The sequence below is a fragment of the Manacus vitellinus genome, unplaced genomic scaffold (assembly GCF_001715985.3).
Source record: "Manacus vitellinus isolate BGI_N305 unplaced genomic scaffold, ASM171598v3 scaffold_26_pilon, whole genome shotgun sequence".
NCBI lineage: Eukaryota > Metazoa > Chordata > Aves > Passeriformes > Pipridae > Manacus > Manacus vitellinus.
The window spans coordinates 3,935,388-3,954,001 of record NW_021939960.1 but is presented as its reverse complement, the minus strand read 5'-3'; the positions used below and the strand labels follow the sequence as shown (position 1 = coordinate 3,954,001).

The window sequence follows — 18,614 nt, the reverse complement described above, 5'->3', positions numbered from 1 at the left end:
CGGGGCCCGCTCGGCCGTGCCCTCAGCGACCGGGACCCAGCGCGCGCACGGGACGGGCCGCTCCCCTGCGCACGCGCCGCTGGGCGGGGCCGCGGCTGCGCTCTGGGCGCGCGGGGCGGGGCCGTTGTAACGAGTCCCTCCCGAGAGGAGCGTTGGGGGTGTCGGGAAAAGGGATTTCCCCCAGAGGGTGGTTGGGCACTGAACGGGCTCCCCGGGGCAGTGGGCACAGCACCAAGGCTGCCAGAGCTCAAGGAGCGTTTGTGTGACACATGGTGTGGCTCTTGGGGATGGGCCTGTGCAGGGCCAGGAGTTGGACTCGAGGATCTTGTGGGTCCCTTCCAAGTCAGCACGTTCTGTTCTGTGCTTGTGTCATGTCACCTGTTTCGTTTCAAACAGCATTAAACCTTTGGTTGAATGCTGCCCCAGCTATTCCAGAAACTCATTCTCATGCAGATAAATCCTTCCTCAAGGCCAAACACACAACAGCTCCTGACCTGACCCTCCTGGTGCTGGACCATCCATGTGTTCCCTGGGTCCACACTGGACACCAGCCATCACTATCAGTTGTGACACTGCTACTGTACAGTAAATAAAAAGGAATTTAAATTCGAATTTAATACTGGTGGAAGAGCAGTAAAAAACCCCAACTGGATAAATATACTGAAATACTGTCTGTAAGATCTGTGCTGCCAACTCTCTAGGACAGTTTTGGAATTATTTTCTGGGCAGTCAATCTGCCTTCCTCACATAAAAGTTATTGTACACTTTAATCACCACAGTTTTCTGCTCCTTTTTACTGTATTAGAGCCAACTAAATAAATAAAATGAACAAGGAATTCTGTTATGATGTGCATCATTAACAGGACTGTTTATTAAATTCTTAATCAGTAACATCTGCTTTCTTACTTATTCATGGAAGACAGAGAGAAATTTGATTGCTGGAATATTTATAGCTGCTTGAGACATGCAGAAATAAAGAATTATCTCTGACTTTTTTGGTCTGAATTTACAGTGAACACAAACCCCTACCATGTTGCACTTAAAACAATATCCAAAAGGAGTCACATACAATAAATTCTTAACCAAGTCTTTCACTCCCTTCAAAAATAAAAAGGTTGGTACAGCATCATCTTCTGCTTTAAGACAGAAGGTAAAGCAATTCTTGGATACATTTTTAAACTTAACATTTTTCTGTCAAGAAACGTATTTCATTATCTTTTCTGTGTGTATCATTGCATTTGGCACTTTTACACTGCAGAAACCATAGAATGGAAGCAGCAGTATTCTGCAAAAAGAGAAAATTGTAATCTAGATTGATAAAGAAACCTTACAAGAAGCTGACAGATACTCCTCTGTCTCTGCAGGGTTTTTCTCTAAGAGCAGTCAACAAAACAAATCAATATATAGAAAAGCATTTCATTTGCAAAACAGTGCTCATATCCATCCACCAAACTGCAGTTTGTTTGGTAAATAGACTCTGGAAAGGTAATCTTGTGAGAGAGAAGTTAGAACTTGAATTTCAGCCTTCAGTTTAGATGCTGCCATCATTTCCAGCTTAAAAAAAAAAGGAAAAAAAAATTAATGTGTGATGCTGTAACAGCCTGATCCAGGGGTAAGTGAGAATTTAAGTAAGAATTACACTCATTGGATGTGCATGTAAAATTGTAAAGTCAGTATGACTGGAAATGGTGCTGCAAAGTCCCTGTCACTGAGCTGACAGTATTGATTATTGTATGTTCTTGTGTGCACCTCACAGGAACACAGTTTATGAGTATCAACAGGAAGGAGGAGGTACACAACCCCTTTTCTTCCATTCTAACCATTTCACAGAATATGTGCCTGAATTGAGATGTTTATATTTTAAAAGCTACAGCCAAGATTAGAGGTCTAGTACTGACTAAGGAACTGCTTTAAGCAGTTATGGCAGGAGAGCTTAAAATGCTTCTGAGAGCCATTGAGTCCCCCTGGTTCAGAGAGACATCCCAGGGCATGGGCTTTCCCAATCTTGCCTTCTTTTAGGGCTGCAAAACCTTACTGGTTCTGCTTGTCAGACACAGGATTTGTCCTGTGGGGAGGAAGAAATAGGAAACAGTAGGTTTATACACACTTCTTTTTTCCACAGTGGCTGACAAGCAATGTAAGGTCTCTTCTGTATACTTGCCAACTTATTTTGATCTTGTTTTGTAAATGGAATCAGGGCATCTTTACTTATATTTAATCTGAAAAGAAAATAAAGTTCTTAGATTTTCTCACACACTTAAAAATATATTTTTCCCAGCTTATTTCTTTATATTAAGCCAAAATAATGTATGAAAAGAATAATGGATTTAAATGGATATTTGTGCAGTAAGTCAGATTGCATCTGCTGTCTATGAACCAGAAGAACACTCCAGTTTCTTTGGGGAACTACTAACCTCTTGAGATCAGATGGAAGGAGACCAAGCCACTTTACAGATGGAACAGCGAGATGATGGGCCTCAAAAGACATTGACTAAAACAAGAAAGGTTGGCTATAACACTCAGTGATTTTTAGTGTAAGTTATTTGAGATATATGCCTTACAAGGTCATGGTCAGGTTGTATTACAAAGACAAGTGGGCATTTTCACTCTCAGAACGGTACAGGAGAGCACAGTGCAACTGAAGTTTATCGTGTCCCCTTGCCAGGAAACCCCTCCTTTGATAAAATTGGCACCCTTTGGCCTAGGACAGGTTCTAGACTAGTGCAGTTCATGCTGGTCTAGTCTGAACGGTTTGTTTAGGATTTTTACAGTCAATATGTGTCTGATTGAAAAAAAAAAAAATTAGCCAAGAGGGCAATGACAATCAAAACTGGAAATTTCTGGTATTTTCTGCTATAAAGTATGACATCATATAAAAATAACCCAGACAAAGGTTCATCTGATCCCATATCATGGCTTCATCAAATATCTTAGGGAAAAGTGTAAAAACAAATAAGCAGTTAATGATACTTCTCAGAATACTCTCCCTGCTCCCAATGGTTTGTAACTCCAACTTTCTGAGCCAGAACTGGTAGTGGTATACTACCGGATTTTGTCAGGTTGCTTTTAGAATCCATGAAAACTTTTGTCATCTACAGCACCCTACAGCCAAGTAAATTACTTCCATTGTTCGTAATGATCACAGCATATTCTAGTTTCATTTGATACACCTGTTGCCCTGTAACTGAACAAAACAAGCCTCCTAACAAAGGTTATAGCATTTCATACCTTCCAGCTTCCAGGCTAGGCTACAAAACAATGTACTTAAGGGGAAAAAATATACTCACCACAGATCCATATTTGTAGACGCACATTATTTCTACACCTGGGTTGCAGAATACCAAAAAATCAAGTGTCTGTTAATTTGCACACTGGGCATTTTTAAGGAGACTGTCTAATTCAATTTTATGGCATAACAGTTATGGCTTTATGATTAGTGAGGTTCTTTATGGCTTAGAAATATTTTTAGAGTATGTCGAAATAATCAGAATTTGAGCATAATAAGTCACCTTCACACAGTTAAATGTTTCACACTGTCTATGCATGGTCAATTCAAACCCAAGAACAAGCAGCTCTTTTACACATTGTCCAGCATTTATCATCAAAGGTGTCTTTCTTTATCTTGTCTAATCCATATCTCTTAATACTCTTGCTTTGAGCAGCTGCTTCTCTTTTTGCATTAATCTTCCTAATTTCACCTGAGATCAATGTAGATACAGAACCTTCTGATTGTGTCGGATTTCTGAGCTCTCAGAACCTTCCCATAAGAGTGAGAAAAGACATTCTAAGCAAATTTTGCTTTCCTTTTATACCACTGAACCTCTACAGATTTACCATGTGGGTCTGCATCCATAAGGCTGAAAATAGGAATTTGAAAAGAATCCCACAGCTTCCTGACCAGAAGTCGTGTATTAAGATCTGGTACACCTCTTCCCTAAAGAAATAAAATAAAAGCAAACAGTTTTAGATTAACTAAAACAACACCTGGCTACATATATGTTTACATTTGTCATTTAAAAGCATGCAAACAAACAAACAAAATGCTGGCAGAAACATTTCTCCAGCAGCTGTTTTGCAGGGAGAGTTCTATGCTTCTATTTTGGCTCTGCGAGGAGGGAGGGATGGGCTGGGAGCAGCCTGGCAGGTGTTCTGGGCACTGTAGAAGTATCAGACATTTCTCTGTTCAAGGAGTTAATTTGTAAGGTCTGGGAGTTGATGTACAGAGGAACCCTAGTGTCTGTAAAAGCTGGTATAGGAAGGCCACTTTTTTACCTCAAAATAATATTTATGGCATTAATGGAACAATATAAAACAAGTTCTTGCTATGACTGACTAAAATGGAATGATATGCAGCATAGGAGAAGTGTTTCTCTCTTTCAGGTGTGGGGAATTGTTTTTTTCTCATTGTATGCATATTGAGTTTAGACATTCCTATTAATTCTCCTGGCTCCATAGCTCCTTCAGTACAATCCAAAATCAACCAATTCTGTTTCATTTGGGTTTGCTAAACCTCGGATCCTGAAGGACAAAAGGTCCCTCAGCAGTTGAGCCTTTCTGAGACTTTGCAGCAGCACAAGAAGCTGATAAGCTACCAAGCTCTGAGGAGATGTTTGGAGGAAATAACTATTTAGAATATATATTTCATACTTCTATGAGGAAAATAAAATTTTTTTAATTATTGCTATATATGCTTCATATTAATTTTATTATGGCCTTTTGCCCAAGTTTGAGCACCTCTGCAATACTGAAGTATTACTTAACTTAGGTCTAGCTAGAGGATATGAAATGTAAGATGCATACCGTAACCATGATACATGGGGACACTTTGCTGAAGAAGTCATCATCCAGGAGCCTCTGAAAAGTTGCATCTTTTTCTACAATTAACACAAATTTGGCATGTGAGATTAAATCTTTTCTGTTAAGGCTAGCTGCATGCAAAGTGATCCATCATACCAATCAATTAAAACTTAACTGCTCTGAAATACCTGCTCTGGAGCCAAAAGCAGTGATCATGACTCTATTTCAGAGCCAAGAAGCAAAGAAAAAATTACCAGAACATTGTTTAATTTGGAATATTCTTTGTTTTTACTTTATTTTTTCAGTCTATGATGAGAGTTCTTGCTCAAAGGATACTTTTAATTCCTTGAACATTAGATGGCACAGAGACTGCCTAAAACAACACAAATGAGATTATTCATTTTAAATAGAGAAAAATGATATATTTTAAAATAACAGCATTAGGTAATGAAGGACACAATTGCATCTCGAAACAACCATTCATCTTGTCAAGATCAATCTTGACATTTTCACCTTTTTATAAGCATATTCAGCCATTCATATCCTGCTCTATTGTGTCATTCTCCAGGAGTCCCCCTGTCATGACAAGATGCTTTTCAAAACTATCACAGAAGATTGTTCATCATAGGGGCGTGACAGATAGTGACAATAACCTGATTAATTTTTACCTGTCTTAGCCAGAAAAAAAATGTCTGCTTGGTGTGAAGGTAGACAATTTAATACAAATTTAAAATATTTAAGAATTAAATCCTTCCTTTTATTGACCTATAACCTGATTTTATACGTATTTTGGAGCCAGAGCCTGAAGACACAGTAGTGTTTACTTTGCATCTCCTATTAGGAGTGGCTCAATCTGGCAAGCATATGGATGAGAAAACAGGAACTGGAGGAAGAACTTGGCAAAAGAATATGTATATATTGAAGTGTGTGGTCTCTTTTTACTTCTGACTGCTGAATCACCTCCGGTGCCAGGGTGGAAGAACTCAGCAAATAAAAGTATGAAGAGCTGCAGAAGAGTATTAATAACAAGGCACTGCTTACAAAGTGTAATGGGCAGCTAAGGTTACCTTTCAGTTTTTGAAATGAGTGACTTAGGCTTACAGTGAACACATTTTCCAGAAAATTGTGGCAGTAGTCAGCAAGTCTGAGTTCTATTGCTGCCTTCATACTCTGCATGGTTATAGGAAATCTCTCAGGACTAGGTCAGTTGAACCTCATCTCCTTAAACCACTTTTGCCAGAAGTCAATCTATTGTGACAGAATTGTGTAATAAATGTGTACAGTGACCTAAACTACAAGAAGTATCTTGTAAAGGCAGATGCTATGAATTACTGTTTCTGTTTTATAATACATACTGTTGCACAGCAGGTACAATTCACTTTTGTACCATCTTCCTCAGTGTAACTTAAATGACCAGCAACAAAACCTTTAGTTGTAGACAGCTGGAAAACATAGTAAGTTGTACACAATAAATGGAAAGTTACAGGCTGTCACACTGCACAGGCAAAACAAGAAATTTCTGAAAATAATCCTGGCCAGTACTAAGCAGTGATCAACTGCCATCAGCCTCTTAAACACTAAGCAATGTTGTTGTCATCGTGCACATCAAGGCATACTTACAATAAATAATTTTAGATACAAAGGAACCCTTGTAAGGCACGAGATACAAGTGAATTTGACTGGTTGTTACGTTTCTGATATATTTTAATTTTCATTTAGCCCCCAAGTTAGCAAACCATTTGAGTACAAACTGCTAAACAGATGCCTTGCACTCTAAAGTTTAAGCACTGCCTTCACGAGATAATAGCAAAAGCCTCTGTGATTTTAGCTGGCAGTTTGTCCACCAAGCAAACTCTGAATTTTCTGTGAAGAAAGAAACCCTTTGAGTGCCACGACAAACCATAATTAGGTTTCATTTTCATTAACGACACTTTTTATTTTAACAACGTAATTCCCACTGATAACTTTTCATGATACTTCCCCTTTCAGTTTAATCTGTAAGACTCGGAAATAATGACAAAAACATTTATAAGAACCCACTTACTATATGCAGACTTCTCCGAGGTATCTTAAGCATGCAGGAAATGTCATTGATTATACGGTCCACAGCACCTTGGCTACCAAACAGCAGAGTATCTGAATAATATATATCTCTGTCAAGACACAATTTTGTATTTGCAATTATAATCCTGAAGCAGCTGCAGGCTCATGAGAAATTTATAAAGAGCATCATCAATCAGATCAACCTGAAACATTCTTTGTGCAGGAATCCTACAGGTTTGCATCCTGTAGGCTGTTTTGCACAGAAACATACTTAAAATACAGCTTTATTTGAAATTACAGAAATTAAGTCTGTTACCTCTTAGTTGCATAAGTATTGCTCTGCACCATCTTATAGATCATAGATAATATTTTGAGCATAAGAGCTGGGAAAAAAAATTACAAAATATCAATTTTTTGAAGTGATTATATAATCATTTGTCTTTTTATTGACCCATAAATAAAACTGAAATTTTAATGTGCTATGAAAATACAGAGAAACTGTATTAATCAATAGACTCAATAATTTCTAGCATAACGAGAAAAAATATGATGGAGTTAAGTGAGGGAATGTATGTCCTGATGTCCAGGCCAAGAAATTAAATGACTGAGTTAGAAAAAGAAATGACCTTATTGTCTGTATTCCAAGATTCCTTTCCTAGCCAGCTTTTTGAAGAAGGGGAAAAACTCTAAAAATATTGTATTAATTTCACTGTCACTCACTATAATTTAATAGAGAAAAGCTGAAGGGTTGGTCATAGTATCAGGTTATATCAGCCACACAATTATAAACTGCAGTGCATAATATATTAATTTTTTTTTTACAAAGTTTTGAACTACAATACAAAAAAAAAACCCAAATCAAAACCCCAATTCTTCTTTTGGACTTTTTTTTAACTTACCAAATCTTGATGCTGATTGAGGGCAGTCACTTCTTATCTGTTTTGTAGTACAACGTGGTATCATCTGTAGACCTACAGAATCTTTAAATCTGACACATTCCAAACAAATACAATGTAAACTCACTGAATAAATGTAAATTGTTGTCTGCAAGGTAATTCAGCCTCAGACCCCTTTCCTATAATCAAATACTCCAGGGCTATTTTCAAACTCAGCATAGAAACCATCAGCTTGGGTGGAGTTAGAGTGGCCAGAGGAAAAAAGGCAGGAAAGAGTTTCCCAAGATGCTTCAAGACTGAATTTAAGCATAAAACATATAAGTTTCCAGACAAAAGCAGAGACAAGAAAAATATTTTAGTTATGTTTAGAACCATTAATATATCAGCATCAATAACTTTTAAAAATGAAAACAAAGGAATAAATGACAGGAAAAAATGTGAAGCATTATTAGAACACTAGAAATCAAGTTTGACACAGTGACTTTCTGATGCAGAATGTGTGAAAAGCTGTTACTATTTCAGATTACAATAACATTATCTAGTTTATACCCTTAAATTATTATCAGAAGAACTCAATTATACTCTGTTATTAACTTTTGGAAACAGAAAGGTGACTCATCCTGTCCTCTAAAGAGCTTTTTAATCTAAATGAGCTCCACCATTTCACGCTTCACTGTTTTGTGTGTGAAGATGCACATTTCTCCAAAAGAGTCAGTTATTTTCTTAAGGACACTTCATTATTTTACAGAAAATTATTTTAGTGCCTTATAATATGGCAGTCCTAACTTTAAAGCACTCCTTTTCATTTCACAGTTTTGTGTGTACTATTAAAAAGCACTCGTGGTATAATGGCTGTAGTTTCACCTAAAACCACTTCTCGTTTCTTAATTTGTTTGTCGAAGGCTTTGCTTCGTGCATCCTTTGGGTGGCAGAGCACACACGCTGCACAAACCCGAAGGCACAACCCAGTGTAGCATCTCCCTGCCAGCTTTAAGGTAACTTTATTGCCTTTGTAGTGCAACATTTAAAAGGAATTTGTGCTTAGCCATTGCCTGCTCTCTACATTGTAACAGAAGAAGAGGAAAACTGTAATCAAGACTTGGCTGAGCTGCTCCCAGGTTAAACCCGGAACACCCCAATTCTTCCTAGGACTGTGCTTTCTCCAGCAGAGGAGTTTTCTATAAAATCTTTATTCCACTACTGGGAATTTTTTTGTGTATTTAGTTTTTTTAATTCCTGAAAAGATAAAACTGGAAAATGGAAAGCGATTGTACTACCTAAGGCTTGACATTCTCACTGATTGACATCACTCTCAGGTAAATACCTCTGTGGGCATCTACAAATGTTTACAAGGAACATGTTAAACATGAAATCATTCCCTTGTTCTACTCATTCCTGCCCAGCACATTCCAGCTGGAATAGGTTGGGTATGAGAAAGCTGCCTAAAAAAAAGAAAAATAATGCCCCACTGATTGTGTTTTCTGCCATTCATATTATATTTTGGCATCCTGATTTTATTTTTGATTATTTATTGTTATTTTAGTCTTCCTGAACTGTATTAAAGTGGGATATAGGTCACTGTTCAATGGAAATACATATCTGAGATTATATTTCTCCACCAGAAATAATAGTTCCGCTTTTTTTAATGTGATTGATGAGTCTTATTTTTAACATACTGTGATCTTAACTTGTTTTAATTTGAACATTTTTCCTCATATGTGTTTTGATGGCAACTAAAGGCTCACATTTGTTTTTCCAGCCTGGAATGCCATTTCCCTGAAGACTGCCAAACATTGCATAACTTTGTTATAGTATTTTAATTTTACAGACATCTGAGTGAAATATTTTTGTCAAACTATCAAGACACAAACCATTAAATTCCCTGGAACATACAAGCCTTTCAGTTAACTGATTACCTTCAGGCCCCTCAGGTTTTTTGATTGGCAGAAGTTTATTGTTCTCATTAAATGAGTGTTCCACCAAAGTGTTACACCTGGAAAGTGTGCTGTGCTTCCTCCCCCTTAAATGTTGGTAATGTGTCCACTTACAAGCACCTCTGTAATCGCATCAATCTGAATATTATTTAACCCACTGGTGTCCAAAGCTGTTACAAGGCCAGAGATAGATTTGTGTCTTCCTTTATTCTTTTGCTTCTGTATTATAGAAGGCAGTTAATCTCCTAGTATTGGGGATTCTCAGGTTGAATGAGCTCCTTGGAAAAATACTGTTGCATAAGCACTTTCCTACAAATCACAGAGTGTGCTGTAAAGGAGGACAAGTTGCTTTTATTCTAATCCTGTTTAGATAAGCTGGCATAAGACCTGAAATTTAGATAACATATTGGAAACTTGGTTTGCTTTATTTGGCTGGTGATTAACTTAAAACAAACCACACAGGTAAGAAACACAATGGGAAGAGGGGAGACGCAGCTTCTCTGAAGAATAAAAAGCTAAGTTTATCACTATCATTTTAAGAAATAAGACACCATGAGGAAAAGCAGAGAAAAAGAAAAAAGAAAGCACAGAATGGGTTTGGAGGGTGGAATTGCTAGTAATTTCTTCCAGCCCCAAACAGGTTTTTTCACTCAAACAAAACATATCATTTCTGGTTTCTACTGCTTCCAGAAAATGATTGTTTACAGTACCTCCCTTTCCTGTCCAACCCCTATTACAGTGGTTTTACATTCTCCTTTATGCTATGGTCTGCTATTATTTAATACACGATGCCTGTTTGGAGTGGTTACTAAGCATTTATGTTTTATTTGTTCATTACTTCTTAAGAAGTCAAATTATTTATGGATTCTAATACTTACAGAACCACGTACGATTAACTTTTCTGGAAGTTATATAATCAAATTTATATTCATGGCATTTATATTCATAGAAGGCAGAACTTTAAAATACATACTACTTACTCTACGTTCCTCCAGTCTGTTCTGTTTGCCACTGTGAGAACAGGTGCTTTTTTTTGGGCCAAGCTTTGAAGCACACCTTGAATAACATTTTCTATTGCTTCAAGAACTTCAGAACTGAAACCAAGACAATTAATGATATAGATCATATGATAAAATCTCATTCTACTTTGAGTTTTGATCAAGTATCCCCACTCTTACAAAAATCATGGAAGCTAAAACTGCTTTCAGCATCCATTTGTTTCAGAAATGTGGAAGAATGTTTTTGTTTTTTAATTTTGTTTTGCTCAGTTTCCCTAAAACCTTTGCCTTTCCATTCCAGATGCATGACTGAGGACACAATTTAAAGTATATTTCTATCCAATCCTGAAACCATCAAATTTTTCACCAGCTGAACTTTTAGACCAAGCGGCTGGTTTGTGACTAATGATTAATGTTTTACTATAAATGATGTAATATTGGCTTTGGCTGTGATTTCAGCAAAGTTTTTTTTTAATGCTGTAAATTTAAAAAGTGTTCAAGAGCACAAACACTTCCTGTTGTACCATTGCCCATTAACTTTTGATCTGCTGCCCTGAACAAACTATTAGGGGTTCTAATTATTCGAAGGCTCAGTCTCGACAGACACACCATGAAGAGAATAAAATCTGGATCTTTCACCTAAAAAGACAAAGTAACCTTGCAGCAGATCCCTTACAGCAAAACCCTGGCCTGGTTTGAGTGTTATGACAGATGCTTTTTATTTTCATAAGCAATCTGACTCCAACACTTCAGCTGACCTTAAAATTACAAGTGTACTATACACTGTCAGAAGTCTAGGTAGGAATTAAGGATTATAAAGAACTTATTTTAGCTCAAAGTTTTATCAGCAAGGTCCAATTTCATCATTAAGTAATACACTGAGAAAAGATGAGCCAATACCAGCACAGGCCACACAAAATGAATTATCCCATTACAGCATCAGCAATGATTTTTAAAGCTGGGCTGAGTCTCCTTAAATAACAATGAATTGTCACTAAGGCTCCCCTCTATCAGCTGACCATATTTCTTCCATTTTGTAGCTCAGCTTCCACACACTCCCCATTCTGCTGAAAAAGAATTATAATTATTTTTTAGAGCAATTTCTGGAGAGTATTAACCTTTTATTTTAAAATGTTAGTCATAATAGTATCTGCACTTAAAAAAGCCTGATGGTATTACTAACATTTTTGTCTGCTAATATTAAACTGTTCAAGAAACACAATGTAAGTTTTTTCCTGGTTTTCAGATGAATAAATTTGGAGACAAAGAGACTAATGACTTTCAAAAAGGTAAAACATTGAAGCATTTGCAGTGTTGATGGTACAAGAAGGCCTGCTCATGCAGCCAATATATAAATTAATTTTCTACTGTATAATAGCTTTGGAATTAGTTCCAGGACTCCCTAAATTTCAGACTCCTAGTCTCTTCCCCCAAATTCAAAATCTTACATCTCTCTGTCATATCCAAAATAGAAATTCTTTTAAGCACAGAGGAAATGGTTGGCTGGTGAGCTCAATGTGCCATGCAGCAAGAGGTAAAACAGGTAAGCAAAGCTGACTCTGGTGTGGAGCTCCAACACCACACAATTTAGTGCTGATGACAATAAAAATCTGTATGGGCAGATGGAAGAAAGAACAGGTAGGAAATCTAAACCATGTTATTGCTTTCATACTCATAAATATTTTACTTATTCATTTGGTTCTGTCCACTGTAACTGTCTTAATATTCCACATGTTACTTCCAGGTTTGCTGCAGAATTTGAAAGTCCAGGTTTCTGTTCCAATCCCAATTTCCTAATTTGTCAGCCAAGAGAAGTTGTAAATGTCATATGCAATATGCAAAATGTAAAATAAGAGGAAGAGGACAGCAAGTCTTTGGGTACCCCCTGCTGATATTCTGTCCCTTTTTGCAGAGATTATCTGAATTTTAATAAGCAAACATGCAACACTGGCCAAGTATGCCTACTTAAAATTCATTGTGGTTTAGTCAACAGTGACATGTGAGCAGAGAAGGAGAAGGTGCTGCACAACTCACAGGGTTTGCCTGATCACTTCTAACAGGTTGCAGCATGAGTGGATACTTGTTTCTGTATAAAACAAGAACTGCATAAAAGATTAATATTGTAGCATCTTTAGCAAGCAAAAAATATAAATGCCCAAAAGAAACAGTTACAAATAAAAATCTGCAAGGTAATAAACCAACACTCTCCAAAACTTAGAACTGTGCATCTCTAAAATCATGAGCTTTCCATACCCTGCCAGAGACCAAGAACTCTTATCATCATCATCATCATCATCATCATCATCATCATCATCATCATCATCATCATCATCATCATCATCTAGCCTTTTCTTTTTAAAATACCTTAATGATGCTCCTAATCTGTTCTATCCTTTGAGACTGATATACTGTGTGCAGAAAGACTCTTTAAAAATTGATGAGTGTTTTTTGTTGGTGTAATTCACTATACTCATTTTGTCATGGTTTTCTCTATTTCTGGCTGTAGCCACAGACATTTTAGAGAGATCTGAGAGAATGGAGATTCCGTTTGCAGCGTGAGAGCCCCTTTGTTTTTGTAGGGGAGTATGTTTTTTGCCTTAGCACCAGCTCATTCCGTGCAGTCGTGTGCTACCTACTTAAGCATTATCATAGGAAGAGAGTACAGGTGCTATTTTCCACATATTTTACCTGGGGACGTGGCTGTCACATCCAGACAGACTTGTTTCCCTGAAGATGGCCTTGTTCCCAGCTGGCACTTCAGTGGAGCACACACCGTGCTCCCCCATGACGGCTGGCACGGACCAATCCAGCCCCTCTGGAAGGGATGAAGCCATGCTAACAAGAGACAAAAGAGGTTACCACAGAAGTTAGAAGCTGCTCTTCTGCATGCTGGATGTAAAACTCATGATCCGAGCTCAAACCAGGGGCAGAGAGAAAAGGCAGAAATTTTCCGTAGCAGCCAAGGTCAAGATTTTCCCGCCCTTCCTGACTGACCAACTGAGGGCTTCTCCCTCCATTTCTAACAAGTAGCAGCTGGCACTGCTTGTCCTGTCCGTCTGAGGGCTTTTCCTACCCATCCTGTCCAACTGAGAGATTTTCTCACCCATCCTGTCCAGCTCAGGGCTTTTCCTGCCCATCCTGTCCAACTGAGGGCTTTTTGTGCCCATCCCAGCCAACTAAGGGCTTTTCCTGCCCATCTGGACCGACTGAGGGCTTCATCAACCCTTCCTGACTAACCAAAGGATTCTCCAAATCTTCCTGACCAACTGAGGGTTTTCCCTGCCCTTTCTGACCATCTGAGGGCTTCTCCCGCCCTTCCAGACTGACTGAGAGATTTTCCCGCCCTTTATGACCAACTGAGGGCTTTTACCACCTGTCCTGACCAACTGAGGGCTTTAACCACCCTTTATGACCAACCAACGGCTTTTCCCACCTTTTCTGACCAACGATCGGCTTTTCCTGCCCTTCCTGACCAACGGAGGTCTTTCCCCACCTGTCCTGACTGACCAAGGGCTCCTCCCGCTCTTTCCGACCCTCTGAGGGCTTTTCCCGCCCTTTTCGACCGACCAATGGCATTTCCCGCCCTTTCTGACCGACCAATGGCGTCTCCCGCTCTTGCTGACAGACAGGTGATGGCCCCGCCCCCCCGACAGGCCCCTCTCCCACCATCCCGCCCAACCATGGCCTCCCCTCAGACCCGTCCCTGGAGCCGCCGTGTGTGAGGAGATGTCCCAGCACAACCTCCGCAGCACCCAGACTGCTGGAACAAATCCGGCCTAGAAAGCAGCCGAATGGCCTGTCAGTACTTTCCTCATCCTTTCTGCTCAACCGGCCATTTCCTTCTGCTCTTAATGTCAAACGCCTGTTCCTGACTGTTCTAAGTGGCCGGAGGAAAGCTGAGAGAGCCAAAAGCTCCAGCTCCACTTCCTTCCCCAAAATGGAATTCAACTTCTATTGAGATTAAAGATTTAACACTATTTTTGTCATTAGCTTTCAGCATTCCAAAGGTTTGCAATGGTCTCACGATACATATTCAAATCCTTCTCAACACGCTCTGAAAATCTTGTGTTCTAAGCAAACAATAAACCCCCAGTTCTAAGAGTTGTGAATCACTGGCTTCCAGGGAAGCTGAGATTTAAGAAAAAAAAGCAAATCCTAAATATTTTAACAGCTTTTACTTTTGCAGTTATGATATGCCAAGGCGTATTTTCAACTCCTAACTTACGTCATCATAATTGACTTCTGATAGTGCTCACTTTGAGCACGTTAGCAGTTACTTAGGACATAAATAACTTAAGCCTTGTCCTTTCTAGAGGAAAATTTTCAAAGCCCACTGTTGATACCATCTTTTATGCACAGCAGTCAACAATATTGGAAGCTGTGCTCAATCCAGCTCACAGCCAACAGCACTTCAAACACTGTGGTGCTTAGACTTGTTGTTAGCAAGTTGGATGATGTAGTGTTTAAAATGTTGCAGGCAGCTGGTTTCTCCTGCTGCTCCATTAGCTACTACCACTGAACCTTTCTTCTTTAGTACTTCTGAGATTAAGCCGTCCAAATCCAGCTTGGGTAGGTAATTAAAAAATTCATGCATTGGTTTATTCAAGGAAAACCTCAGGCTATGATGATATGAGCACAAGGTGCTTCAATTAACAGAGGCAAGTGAAAGAAATGGGAGTAATAAATTGAAATTTTCAGATCTTTCATCTTAAATCTTTGGCCTTTAGGTATCTTGAGATCACTCCGGAAATATTTATGTAAAATCTCTGTTGCAGTTTCCAACAATTCAACATAAAAACAAAAAAAAATTGTTTGATATGGAGCTGACAAAATTATATCATGCCCCCAGCAACAGACTGAAAACAAAACTAAACACATCCACTTGCGAGAAGCCAATTTAATGACTTATCTCTTCCTCATAGCAGCAAACAAGAACTGTAAAAAGGTACAACTAAAATACTCAATGCTTCTATCTGAGTTTTAAAAAACCAGAGATTGAAAAACAAGTAACAACGACAAAAAATTTCCATGTTTCTACCTTATACTACACATATAAATACAAATATAGATATTTCTAACTAAATAAATTCATATCCAGAATATGAGTAAATGAACTGCAATCAATAAATTAACTAGAAAGTTAATTTCCTAAATTTCTCTTTCTTTATTTTCCCTTTTTAGCATCTGCTCATCAAAAAACCCACCAAAATTAAATTCCAAATATTGACTTAATATATGTATAAAAGAAGGGAAATTAATATGAAAATACAAAAAGAACTATTATTAAATATTAAGATGGAAAGAAAGACGTGAAAGCAGCAGTGAAGCAATGCAGATCTCTCATCCTGCCTCTACAAAGCTGTGCAGTAGATGGCACCACAGATGGCAGAGAAAATATTCCCACTTGGAGGCTGTCAAATTTAACCCCGTGATTTCACTAATCCTTGATAAAACAAGTATGATAGGTAATGAAGCACTTTCAGATTTGTTTGCTTTGAAAGATACCCTGCTATCAAAAAGTTCCCTTAACATTTTCTCCTATTATAACCCATGCATGCTCTTATCAGGACTCTTCTAGAGGGAGCTGTGCTCTGGAATACTCTGCATGACCTGTCTGATGCCACTTTCAAAGACTGTCTGTAACTGCTGAAGAAAAGCCTGTCTGGATCAAAACCTGTTGCTATCAGTACATACTACACACAAAAAGAGTGATATAGAACAAAAATGTGCATTTATCTTGGTGCCAAGATTTTTAATTGCTTGTTACTGATTTTGCATGTATAAATAGCTGCCTCAGTGGAATAAATGACACGTAAACAGATATGTGCATTTTGTAGTTTCCTTCACTGCATACCTTTTGAAAAGATTTTTCCTCTTTTCATAGGTAGTTAATATCTTACATTAAGTTTTCATGATTGCTGGGATAAGTATTTCTCTCCAAATGATCTGTCCTTTATTCCTTTCATAGGCTGGTGGGAAAACCAGTGGGTCTGATCTGTCTATTTTCAATGAATGTCAAACAGCAGGTGAAATCAAGTTTAAAAGCCTAAAAAGGGAGACATCTGTGGAAGATAGTGATCCAGTGCAAGCCAGAAGGATTTGGGCCAGACAGGAGTGTTAAGGAGATATTTGGAAGCTTAAAAACTACAATAAGAACAGAACAAAAAAACTCCCCACCAGCCACTTAAGAGCTTCTTAGGAGTATACCTAATGTATTCCAGAAAGCTTCAACTTCTTTCCAACACCCTTAATTGTGATCTGGACAGTCCTTGGACGGGCAGACAATTTGTGAGCCAAAGGATTTTACTGTGAAACAGTCAGGATGAAACAGGAGCCAGATCTATCACCTGCCACTTACACAAAAAGTTACTGATCTTTTTCTAATGAGCAAAGCCCAGAGAAATAGGAGATGAAAAGTCATTCACTGCTAACAGCTCACAACTTCAAATGAGATATCTCCTTCCAAATAACATGGGTGGTTAAAAAGAATGACCCAAAACTAATGCATGTTTTCAGTTTACCTGGCTCCAGAGCGAGAAACACCTGCAAAATATTTATTCTGCAGTGAGCCAGATCACTGTAAGAGGAAGTGAGGTTTTGTTACTATCCTTTCTCTTGGTGTTTTATCTTTCAGCCAAAAATAAACTCTACAGGCCATTCTTAAAGGGAAAAGTAGCTTTCATCTAACCTCTGTCAATTTTCAGATCCGTATTTTCTAATGTTTTTAGAGGTAGTAATGTATTTTTAGTGGTAGGCAAGACAGGTACTTGAGACAAAGAAACACAAAATAAATGAAATAAAATAATTCCTTTTCCCAATTCAGCACAAATGCCACATGCACTCTAGTTCATTGACAGTAATTAAATTAAAAATGGGCAGCACTGTACAACTGAACATTTGGACATACAATTTTTATGTGCTGAGAAGTCTGGGCTTGCCCAGTAATATCATAGCCACTATTCTTCACTCCTTAACTGGTCTCACACTAAGATGGGACACTCCTCCAGCCTAATAAGAAAAATTCTTATTAAAAAAAATGTGTTAAAGGCAAAATATGTTGAAACAAACAAATGGAAGATATTTGTGCTGAAACATGACTGGAAAGCAAGAATGTCTTTTATTCCATGTTCATGTGAGTGTTTGAAAATAGCAGTCTTGGAAACAGCTGCACCATTTCTTCTGGCTTTCAAGAGGTAAAATGGCTTGTTTATTTTCTGTTTTCCTTTTGTTGGCAAAATCCTAGAAAGCATGAAAACACAGGTGTGATTTTGCTCTTTAAACCCCAGAATGCCACCTGCTCTATGTTAAAGATACTTGAGCCAAAATCTGTTATTTCATTTATGTGACTCCTACACCAGTGGTGTCATGGCCCCAGATTTATGCCAATAGGTAAAACTCAGGATGGGCTTTAGAGCTTTGTTATTAACTATTTAATAATGCCTGGGGAAAATGAAGTCAGAGGATGACGTAGGAGTCTGACACTGAATACTGTGGGCCGTAGGAATAACAAAAACAGGTGGGGCAGTTGCTTAACATTCTACTTCAGTTTTGGAAACCTAGATGAAAATCAACCTTATGTCATCCTTTAAAGTGCATTTGGTGATTTTAATTAAGCTACTAGTGTTAATTGGTCCACACCACAAAAATGCCAGGGGCACTGTGATGTAATTTTGGATAAATGGCAACCTTTGCTTTTGAGGGTCCTAAGGCTCAGTAAAAAGTATGTCAAATTAAAAAATAGCATAGATGTCTTATCTTGGTTTGTTCTCTTTTTTTTTTTTTTTCTTTCTTCTGGAGAAGAAAAAAAACATGATTTAAGTATAAATACGAATCCAGCCCAAAACATGTCTTACTGAGCTGTTGTACAAGCAGCTCTGGATGCAGTGAGATTGCTTAATTGACCTTCAGTGAAGACTCTGCGCTGCCTTTCCAGTATACATTTTTAG

The 18,614-nt window shown here is 38.1% G+C and overlaps 1 protein-coding gene across 1 annotated transcript; it reads right to left on the bottom strand.

Moving 5' to 3' along the window:
- Window positions 1-854: 854 nt before the first annotated feature.
- SPO11 (SPO11 initiator of meiotic double stranded breaks) lies at window positions 855-13,502 on the bottom strand. The gene is made up of 13 exons (XM_018073729.1): window positions 13,357-13,502; window positions 10,651-10,764; window positions 7,740-7,828; window positions 7,157-7,223; window positions 6,842-6,950; window positions 6,153-6,239; window positions 5,134-5,170; window positions 4,801-4,910; window positions 3,835-3,934; window positions 3,288-3,325; window positions 2,415-2,491; window positions 2,108-2,219; window positions 855-1,554 (listed from the first exon to the last, which is right to left on the bottom strand). Exons 1-13 carry the CDS (start codon window positions 13,500-13,502, stop codon window positions 1,435-1,437), a joined length of 1,206 nt encoding a protein of 401 aa, XP_017929218.1. The 3' UTR covers window positions 855-1,434.
- Window positions 13,503-18,614: the final 5,112 nt, after the last annotated feature.